At 37.6% G+C, this 10,665-nt stretch overlaps 3 protein-coding genes across 5 annotated transcripts; all 3 read right to left on the bottom strand.

The window, feature by feature from the left end:
* Nucleotides 1-1,184: 1,184 nt before the first annotated feature.
* On the bottom strand, nt 1,185-7,667 carry LOC136416132 (anoctamin-1-like). 3 transcript variants are annotated; one of them, XM_066401173.1, is made up of 10 exons: nt 7,522-7,667; nt 5,789-6,030; nt 4,508-4,744; nt 4,306-4,451; nt 4,051-4,210; nt 3,017-4,000; nt 2,487-2,739; nt 2,276-2,435; nt 1,743-2,224; nt 1,185-1,688 (listed from the first exon to the last, which is right to left on the bottom strand). In XM_066401173.1, exons 2-10 carry the CDS (start codon nt 6,020-6,022, stop codon nt 1,573-1,575), a joined length of 2,772 nt encoding a protein of 923 aa, XP_066257270.1. In that variant the 5' UTR covers nt 6,023-6,030; nt 7,522-7,667; the 3' UTR covers nt 1,185-1,572. The 3 variants fall into 3 exon arrangements, with proteins under 3 accessions (XP_066257270.1, XP_066257271.1, XP_066257269.1); XM_066401174.1 differs by lacking the exon at nt 7,522-7,667 and adding an exon at nt 7,430-7,448; XM_066401172.1 differs by lacking the exon at nt 7,522-7,667 and adding an exon at nt 7,021-7,202.
* A 570-nt stretch (nt 7,668-8,237) lies between these two features.
* LOC136416157 (programmed cell death protein 6-like) lies at nt 8,238-9,068 on the bottom strand. The gene is made up of 4 exons (XM_066401202.1): nt 8,926-9,068; nt 8,753-8,859; nt 8,431-8,699; nt 8,238-8,377 (listed from the first exon to the last, which is right to left on the bottom strand). Exons 1-4 carry the CDS (start codon nt 8,967-8,969, stop codon nt 8,276-8,278), a joined length of 522 nt encoding a protein of 173 aa, XP_066257299.1. The 5' UTR covers nt 8,970-9,068; the 3' UTR covers nt 8,238-8,275.
* A 203-nt stretch (nt 9,069-9,271) lies between these two features.
* Nucleotides 9,272-10,146, bottom strand: LOC136416188 (programmed cell death protein 6-like). The gene is made up of 4 exons (XM_066401247.1): nt 9,938-10,146; nt 9,778-9,884; nt 9,461-9,729; nt 9,272-9,404 (listed from the first exon to the last, which is right to left on the bottom strand). The coding sequence occupies exons 1-4, from the start codon at nt 9,979-9,981 to the stop codon at nt 9,309-9,311; spliced, it is 516 nt and encodes a 171-aa protein (XP_066257344.1). The 5' UTR covers nt 9,982-10,146; the 3' UTR covers nt 9,272-9,308.
* Nucleotides 10,147-10,665: the final 519 nt, after the last annotated feature.

Below are 10,665 nucleotides of genomic sequence, written 5' to 3'. Positions count from 1 at the left end.
GTTTTCTCTTGTTCTTCTAAAAATTTGTAAGGTAATATAGCCGTTAATACATCCAGGACTTAGTGAGTGAAAGTGTGGACAGTGTTTAACTGCCCTTTTGTGAGTGAAAGGAGGGTAGGTTGATGTGGTTTTAGCTCACGCTTTTGGTATTCGGGGGTGAGTTCTGATTGCCGTTTCTTGTAGTTTACAATCAAGCTTCATAAGATCAATGAAAATGACATAATTAGAATTTTAGTTCAAAGTCGAAATTATTGGCAATTTTGACTCTTTTAAAGGTACTTAGGACCATCCTTGGATGTGGCTGACAACTGATGTTACAGCTTAAGTTATGAAGATTTTTAGAACTTTTTTCAAGAATTCAGATTTTACTATTTTTTTCCAGGAACTAATATTGAATTTTTTTAGGAAGTAAAATAGAATTTTTTTCTGAAATTAATGTTGATTTTTTTTCAGCAATTAAAATTGAATTTGTTTGTGTTTCAATCTTCAACTATGTAGGTCTCTACTTCGAATAGAAATTAATTCAAAACTCGAACTGTTCAAAGATTTTCAGTTTTCTTTTTAGGAATTAAAATTGATTTTTTTTCTGTTTCAGGCCTCAACTATGTCCCTGTATGTAAATATAAAGACATTCATAATTTCTCTATTATGCTCGTTATGTTGGATCATGATTGGTTACCTGAACGTTGAAATGACCTGCTCTTTGCAATGGTAATTAATACTTTGAACATTGTTAAAATACCTGCTTTTTGCGCTTAATCACAATCGTTGAATTGACGTAATCTTTCCAATGTAAGCTCACAATATTTGAATGCTGTAGGTTATAGTAAAGATAAAATTCGCGGACCAATTTTGTATCAAGTTTGGCCGTATGCGCTTTCATAAAAAAAATAATCAAGAGTTTGTTTATTAATTCGACCTAACGTAAGCGTAAGAAAAACGATGGAAGGTTTGTAAATGTGGGAAACATGATGAAATGTTGTTTATTAATTATTTTTAATGCAAACACATACGTGTAGAGATCGCTAAAACGCATTGTGTTGGAGAACGTTCCTTTCTCGATTCTCAAAAGTAAAACAGTCCAGAAATTTATAATAAGTCCAGCCCAGAGGTTTATAATAAAACATGTTTTGCTGACCTCATTGATCTTTGGTAGTTCACCGGAACTTGAAAAAATAGCCCTGGTATATTATGTATAATTTCGCATATATTAAATTTATGGTTACAACTTTCTCGTCAAATTATTCAATAAAAGCAAACGCACAAACTCAACAATTAAATATAACATAAACATTTTTTTACCGGATTAATCTTTATAGTTACCGTCTATTGGTCCCATTGAAAGTTTTTCCCACAGAAAGCCCACAAAATAAATAACATGAAACGCTAAAAAGTGTAAAAAAATACCGAAAACTATACTCTATTAAAGCTATGGTGATGATTTTTAGTAATAATGATACAACCTTCATATAATATAATTGATTAAAAGAGAATCATAACGGTATTTCGAGAATAACTTTGACTGAAGTAACATAAGTACAACTGGCAAGTTTTACGCAGATACATTGAACGCTAACTATCCCCTGTGTCGTAATACGCAGTAGATCTGTTACTGCGCGAATCACCAGCCTCACTGATAGCGTCGTGATACACTGTAGCAACTGAGAGAACGGAGTCCCTCTTCCCCACTAAAAACACACGTTAAATCCTTTTACATACATAATAGAACTAATAAATTATACCATTTCTATGTAGCTTCCTTTTAGCCTTTTCTGATTCATTTTTAATAATAATCTCATTTACTTTGTACGCCTCTCTTTTGATTCGGTCATTCAACTTTCTGCTCACGTCTGGAATGGTCCATTCCACCGCTGTTACAATGAACGTAACCAGATTCTGATACACCACCACAAAGGCCAATCTGGCCGCTAAAATGTGCCAATAAATCAAGGGGCGCTTGTACTTATGAACATCATCTGGGGGGTTTCTGAATTCCGCGTATCTGCACATTGAAATGTTGAATGTTGGGGATTCCGGGGCGGTCCCCGGTTTAAAGTCGGTGGTGTTAAAGAATGCCAAAGTAAAGTCGAGAAATCCTAACTCTGAGTGTTGAGGATTCACTTTTAGTACGTAGACAAGTTTGGGTATGAAGTGAGAGGAGAATGCTATAATCAAGGCGTTTGAGACTATCGCTATTCGGCCTACGACAGCCAATAAACGATACCTAAAAAGATGCTTGCAATAGAGTACAATGGTTAATGGTAGGTGAACTTACCATACTCCAATGTTTTTCACCCTTTGAGGTACTGGACGTCGGTAATATTTAATAAACTTCTTTGCGTCCAATCGCATCTCTAATACGTTGTTGATTAAAGCGAATAAGGGCGCCAGAGGAAAGGCTATGATGAACAACGTGACAAAGCCATACTGAAGCACTACAAGGATAACTCACAGCACAAGTTCCATTTTAAACTATATTAACATACCCATTTCTAGATATTCCGAGAACAAACTTCCCGATTCTAAATCGGACAAATTATAATCGGCAGTCCATTGATTACATCCTATCAGTTCTTTCTGAGTGTCTATATCCTCAAGTTTTTTCGACACCACAAACGTGTTGTACATTTTAAAGCATAGAGGAATCAGCATTTCCATCACGCTATTTATGGCCTGTTTCCCAATCATTATTATGGCAAGTTGAATTGTCAGCTCCATTAAGCAACCGCCAGGATTGCACTAGATGACAAAAACATATTATTAAAAGGATGTTTGCATGTGCAAAAATTCGGCAAGTTAGCTAAGAATTCCGCATGTTTATAGCCAGAGCCGGCCTTAGCAAGTCTGGAGTTCTAGACGGAATTTTTAGTCACCGGCCCCCTAGCCCCAAAAAAACCGCCAACCAAAAAAGTCTGCCGGTCTGAATCCCCTCCCAATTTCTATCCCCCACCCCCTTCTCAAATAAGGCGGACACTGTTTATAATGCTAGATTAGACACAAATTTGTCCATTCTTACCTCTTCTTGGCGATAGCCGAAAACCTTGTTGTATTTCGAGGGATAGCCCACGAACTTCCCCTTGAAAAATGCTATGTAGAAAATCGAGGAATAATAATTGACAAACTGGAAAATGTAAATCTTCAATGCCAAACTATCGTCGAACTGCGTTTGCGTCCTTTGCAGCTCCATCTCGGTCAGCCACACAGCCAATCTGTCATAAATCATGTTCAGTATTATGATACAGACTAAATTAAGCAGGCCTGCAGTGACTGGAACTACGTATATTCTAACGCTGGTTCTGTCTTTGTATAAGGCATCGGAGGTCAATAAAGACATGCGGTAAATTACAATTCCGATAACCACCCCTAAAGCTATTAAGGCCCAGAAGAAGGCTACAGTGAAGCTCAGGATAATCGAAGGCAGTTTAACGCGCCAAAAAGGCACTACTGGTTCTTGTAGCTGAGTGACCACATTCAATTTCTTTTTCTTAGCGTTTGACAGTCGAAGTAAGAATTCGGGCCTTGGGGGCTCCGCCTGGAGGTCAAAACCGGTCAAACCCCATCGATGGGCTATTTCTGCACTATATCTCTTCCATAACTCCAAGTACACAGCCCCCCATATGGACATAAAAACCGCAAAGGAAATTGTGGCAGGATTGTCTATGACGTGCTGAATTTTCGAATAAGTGCAGCTCTCGCTCAACTTCCAATAATCACAGTATTTGTCACATAAAGGACACATTGTGATATCCAAGTTGCAGATATCCCTACTTAAAGTGTCTGTTTTTAAAGTTATAGCTCCATATATGAGACAGATGACCCCGAGAATGGCAGCAGGTATTAGCATATGCGTGTAAAAGCCCAGCCATGCGAAATAGAGCGCGATTTTGACCCCGAAGTAGTCTTTGATGTCGTCCACTGGTTGGAATTTTATCCATTTGGACACAGAGGCCCATTCGTGAAACAGTAAGTAACGTTTCGAGCCCACGTCGTCGATTTCCCCCTAAAACAAATTCTTGTAATATGTACTTCATGGTTTTTAATTCATACTACATCATGCAAGGGATAGGCAGCCCTATAAATGCCCTCCGCAATTAACTGCTTAATGCCCTTATTTTGGTCTTCCGGACCAAACTTTTCCCTTTCCAGAATATATGAAGTTACAGCGATTTTCACTGAGTCGTTAAAGAAGTCGGGAGAGTCCATATCGAATCTACATGGAAGGAAATTGTTGTAAAAACTGCATAAATACATGTTCTTCGAGCCTACATTGCTGCAAGACACTACTGGAAGCCTCACAAAACTTACAAATAATCTTTATCCTTACTGAATTCCGCGGTCAACTGGTACTTCCTAGGAGGGAACTTCTGGGGATCTAGACCAACTCTGCATTTCTCTAGGCACTTTTGGATTGTACTCACTACGAAATTGTCCCTGGGAAGCTGTTCATTATTCTAAAAATGACGATATTTCATTAAGGAATCGAGAGCAATCCTGTCAAGGTACTCGCATCTTTAATCGGTAACCGCAGCTTTAAAATCTCGGCGTACTGGCACAAAACCTCTTTGGGCACGTGAATTTTCACGAAGTGTATTCTTTGGTTTACCTCCCTCTCTAAAATTAGGCCGGTACTCTGCAAGTTCGATTCAAACGTCCTGCGTTTATGCACGTGATCCTCCTTTCCTTGCTGGTCATAGGCCAGGACGAAGTCGACTTGCAGTTCCGAGTTTGAAAAATATCTCCAACTCTAAAATTATAGTGTATATTGGTCGCATGTTCGACTTTCTACTGTATATTCTAAAGTTATGCATTGGGGTCTCAAAAAGTAGTATAATAAAGCAGAAGTAAACACTCGCATTGATTGAGAGGTGCGGGGGGAAGGCGTCGAGGTCAGTAGAAAATGGACCCCATGTGCGATAGACAGCACGGTCCTCATCACGTGTAAGGAAAAGGAGAGGAACCAAGGGCCCACGTGGATTGTAAAGGGGTGGACTGGGGAGCGGAAAGAGTCCTTAAGGATATAGCCACAGGGCTTTCACCCTTCTATCTTGAATACTACTAACTAGTAATTCTACCATGCATTTGAGGCTTGACTATGTTTACACAAAACTTTGAAATAATAGCTAATTATTGTGCTGTTGTCATTAATGGCAATGAGCAACTCTTAATTGTTTTTGGACCTAAACTTCGTGCTTTTACCTTGAGTCAACCTATTTGAAACGTATTGTAACATGTACTTACAACCATTACGGTGATATTTGCCTAAGAAAAAGCTTTGAAATATTGCTCAAAAATACAGAATTAATCCTAAAGCTACGCGTTAATGCGATGTGTGCATAGCTACAAATCCCCTGTGTTTGAACACATGTTTGAAATCCAAACAGACTAAAGTAATGGAAACAGAATGTATAAACTCGGTGATTTCTTAGGCAAAACACTGAATCGACTAAACGCTTTGGGATGAAGCAAATTAGCATAGCTTCGTAAAAGTGAATCATAATGGGCATTTGATAACGAACCAGGGCCGGCCTTAGCAAATCCATCGCTTTGAGAGAAATTTTTAATCACTGCCCCTTATCCCCCCTTAAGAAAAACTGGCGACCAGGAAAGTCCGCCGCCCTGGACCGTCGCCCAACCTCGCCCCTCTACAGGCTCGGCACTATAATGAAATGATGACCAAAAGTATTGAAAGTCAAGCCCTACTGGTCAAGCACTACCAACACCAAATCAGTGGTGAAATAAGGTACAAACATATTAAAAGTTAGTTAGAAAACTGATAAAGCTGCTATACCCTATCTCTCCACTGTCTATAGGTTCTAATGTTTTTGTTGCCTGAGACCTTGTGGTCGTCGTCTCGAGTCAGCTCGGTCATCTCCATGCTGCCTCGCTCGAAATCAGCTATAGAATGGTACAAGGTATTGCGGGAGAGCGCTATGTAATCGTTATTGTTCAGCTTTCGCTTGCTGCGTGGAGAGTTTACAGAAACGGTATCGAAATAGTCGTCTTCGTCAGAGGCTTCGCCCATAATAGCAACTAAAAAAATTGATTGATTGATTGAAGGTGCAACAACTTCGATGTCGCTGAATAACTTTAGATTTATTTGATTTTGCAGATTAACACCTACAGAGGGAACAAAAAGTATTAGTACACCAAGACAAGAAGTCAATTGATGCTATTTTTTACGCGCTTAAAGTATTTAATCGCTGCATTAACAATTTATTACTGGTGGGTTCTGCATGCTAAATAATTTATCTGCAGTACCAACCATCAATATACCCCGAAAAATATCCGAAATAAAATCTTGATATGCGTAATCTAATTAGTGTCTTTCATAAACGAGGAAATTCGTGAGGTGAAATTACTAAGAGTGTAAAAAGAACTCATGAAACCATTCGATACATTATAAAAAAAATTGAAGAATGCGGGAAGTGTCCTATCAACTGTCCGTGAAGGAAAAAAAACCTTCCATTAGGGTCACAAAACTGGCATCGATGCTACTGACTCCAGAGTATTTGAGGATCAAACAGACGCAGAAGGTCGAAGGACAGATGTTCAATGGGTAAAACCAGGGAGTGCCTGGACATGGGTCTGCCGGAGCAACGACCTATTGCTTCATCAGAAGCCAGCCCTTAGGGTCAACACGACAGGAAAGGCCGTAGAAAATCAAGACGAAATGGTGAAGGGATATAACACCCAAGGTCGGACATGCAAGAATAGATGCCGCAACGCAAAGAGAATCATTTCAGAAGAAAACGCAAGCACGTACACAGAGACAAACATTTCTGGCGGATGTATATACATATACATCAGAGCACATATTGAGTAAACCAAACTCAATGGTGGCAATTTTCTGTTCTGCCCAGACCCAAAATTATACTTTGGATTCACTTCAGTCAAACATCCAAGCGCTAATAAACAACCTATAAACCATCCCATAGAAAAAGCAATAAACGACTTACATGAAGCTGTTAATGGAACATTCAATAAGGTCAAGTTAGTGGGGTCCCATTCAGGTTTTCAAACCCATGTTCTCTAATTTTAAATTTAACAGAGTTGTAATACTTGAATAGTGCTATTGCATAGTTATTTATAAATATTACCATAATACGAGATAGCTATATATATATATATATCTCGTTATTTCTCAATCAAATTACATGGCTTGTGATAATTAGGCTGTTAGCCTCTGCTTATGAAAACTTGGACTTCATAATTCACCAATAATTTTATAAATGGTTTACTACCTAAAAGGACTGAAGAAGCCAAAGAGAAATTGGAAAATATAAGCCCTTATGTATTATTTCGACTTCAACACTGCAAGGAGCTGCTATTCATTTTACACACTAATTACATTTACCAAGGGATCATTCCTGTGTTAGTTCAGTACACTCTAGTAATTAACTGTTAGTAAAATAAATCAAAATATATATACCATTGTTGTCATAAAACAGTGTTAAGTGACGATTACTGCTGAAACATAGTGGTGAAATCAGTGCCCTTCCTAGAAGATTAAAGTCTTCTTACCTAAGCTAGTTATGCGGTTATTAAACGAGTTCTTTAGCTTTGTAGAGTGGGTGATATCATCACACACGGCAATTTAAACATCCTGTTTCAATTAAAAACTGAGGAACACTGTATAACTTCCACGATCGACGAACGATACTACTTTACAGCCCCCCTGACGAAATTTCATTGGGAATAGTTACTGTCATTCTTAATATCGGTTTTTGGTTCAGCTTACAGTAAGAGTAATTAAATAAACTGATAAATAATTTAATATTAACATTAAAAGATGAATTAGCTTTTTAAAAGTAAATTGTAAAAAATAAACAGCAATTGTTACTGTCATATTTCACTGATGGGGAATATGTCACTGCGCTGAGCAACATATATTTGTTTCTGTTTATTATGTTGCGTTAAAGTAAGACAACGACGATCGCGAATGTTAATTAATCAGCTGACTATATGTAGAAAATGGCAACTTTATTTTCGAACTAAAAGAACAGATCTCACAAAATAATTAAAAAGAATAGAAGTTCCTGATTAATTCTAACCAGAAGAAGGCCTGAAAAATAAAACGCCTGCACCACTTCTACTTAGTTACAACTTAATCATAGAGAACTCAAACTAAGGCTATTTCTTAAGAATACTTAACTTGGTCGCTTTTCACATGGAATAGGCCTTAAACTAAAGAACATTCTAGAGATTTTGCTTTGTAGGCAACAAATTTTTGTAAATAATTATCACTAATGTCGGGATGTTCCCTATCACATCAAACTCAATTCTTCAAATTGATTACCATATTTAAAAAGTGATCATAATGAATTGTAATATACCCATCCTGATCTGTGTCATATTGACGAAAAGCTGCAGTTAAGGTCTGAAATAACACGTAAAAAGTCATATGTGAAATTTAAATTCTCAAGTACTCACATGCAAGACAATGCAAGCCTGGATGAAACCATCAAAGAGAATGGTCCCATTTCCTAACTTATCAAACTTCCTCATTATTGTATCTATCAATGTTTCAGACAGTTTATAACCGAAGGTGGTCAAGGCCGTGCGTAGCTCATTTTTATCTATATTGCCCGAATTGTCTCTATCAAATGATCTGAAGCAGTTCTGCCAATCAGTCACATACTTCCAAAGGGCCCCGAAATCTTCGAAGGCAATTTGGCCCCTGTTTTGACGATCAAACATCCCTAGACAAGGAGTCACATAGGTAACAAACCACTGGGATAAATGTGAAATCTACCAATCATCAATCGGACAGTCTCAGGGTTGAAAGGCTGCCATGTCCCATTGGACAGAGCCTGCTGCAGCTCTTCGGCGTTGATATAGCCACTCCTATCTCGATCGACACTGAAATTGCATGAGGAAAGGTAAGTTAAATGGGAGGCTGTTGCTGTGCGGACTTGATTAACCCACCTTTGGAAAACGCCCCACAGGAATTCTTGATTGGGGAGGGCCATGCTTAGTTTTTAGTCTTTGGTAATAAACCGTGTATGTCGTGTCGATTAGTAATATGGAAAATAATCAAATAAATGCCAATTTTAAATTTGGATGTAACATAACCTCACTAGGGCAGTCCCTTGTCATTCGAATTCCTGGCTGCATACTAATTTATGAAATCTTTATTGACGCGATGCCTTAAGTAAACAATATAAAGAATAAGATGTTTATGCGACCTCATTGACCAAACCGCTTTTGCTGATTGCCGAAGAATAATATGTCCTCTTTTAATTAAAATAATTTAATATAATTTAATAACAAAGCTACAAATGACTCAGATGTGTAAATCTGCGTTGGGCTCACAAGCTAATAATCAAATTCAAAAACTGGTCATAGGGAATGTTGATGTAACCATCTTTATCCGTGTCGTATTCGTTGAAGGCTGCAGTTAAAGCCTAAACAAAACGAAACTAGTCAAATGGACCATACATTTACCTCTGAATACACTTACATGCAGTTTTACACAAACCCAAATGAACTTATCGAACAGAATGGTTCCCTCGCCGTTTTCGTTAAACTTAGTTATCAACTGGTCTATTACACTATCTGAGAGTTTATAGCCAAAAGTGAACAAGGCAGACCTGAACTCGTTTTTGTCAATGGTGCCAGAATGGTCCATATCAAAAGAACTGAAGCATTTTTGCCAGTCGTCCACGTATTTCCACAGAGCCTCGAAATCGCTAAATCCAATTTTTCCGCTGTTTCCTCGATCAAACATCGCTGAAGTTTATGGTTTTTAGACGGTCCTTGGGAGAAAAAATTCCTTACCGATCATCATTTTTACAGTCTCAATGTCGAAGGGTTCCCATGATCCGTTTAATAATGCTTTTTGCAGTTCACTTGCGTCGATATAACCGCTTTTGTCTTGGTCAATACTAAAACGAATAAGAAAAAGAATAATTGTTAGTTTTTAATGTTGCACTCTTACCTTTGAAAGATGTTATACAAGAACGTTTCATTAATTAGAGACATTGCTTCGATGTTCTTGGTGTACTCATCAATCGGGTGGCTCAACCATTTAAACGATCGAAATTCATTTTTATCCGGAGATTATAGAATTATAAATTATGGTCTTTAGATTATTTAATTAATTGCTATCAAACTATTGACTGTTTTATTATGGTGAATTTTACCGAACGTAATGGCAAACCTAATAATATATCTATTAATAAATATTCGTGCCGCTACACGAACGCATGGTTTATTGGGTTTTTTGATGAGACTTCTTTTATTTCAAATTTTCACAGATAAGTAAGGGAAATGCAGTAGATTTTGCGTTAGCAAATTCTATAAGTAACAAAGCTTTTACTTATAAAAATACTCAGGTCGAATTTGCCTTAGAAAATACATGGCAATAAAGGTGAAGGAATCTTCGCCAATGGTATAAATTGACCATGTGAACGTCAAAGTGTGACTAAAACAGAAAGGTATTACTTAACAAGTTTTTCGGAGTATGAGATTGACGATATAGTTAATTTAGAGGAATATGTCATATAGTTACTTGCGTTAAATGTAGTGGAATCTTGAATAAGACAAGGGGGAAGTAGTGCGATCCGTAACCATTGGTGACAATTGTGTTTTCTAAAGAATCTGAAGGGCAGAAATGCACTTAAGTAATAAGAAAAATATTTCTTTACTCGCTTTTGGTATTTTTAA

Source organism: Euwallacea similis, chromosome 22 (genome assembly GCF_039881205.1).
Source record: "Euwallacea similis isolate ESF13 chromosome 22, ESF131.1, whole genome shotgun sequence".
NCBI classification, from domain to species: domain Eukaryota; kingdom Metazoa; phylum Arthropoda; class Insecta; order Coleoptera; family Curculionidae; genus Euwallacea; species Euwallacea similis.
Note: the sequence above shows the minus strand (reverse complement) of the source record. Positions and strands in the feature narration are given on the sequence as shown.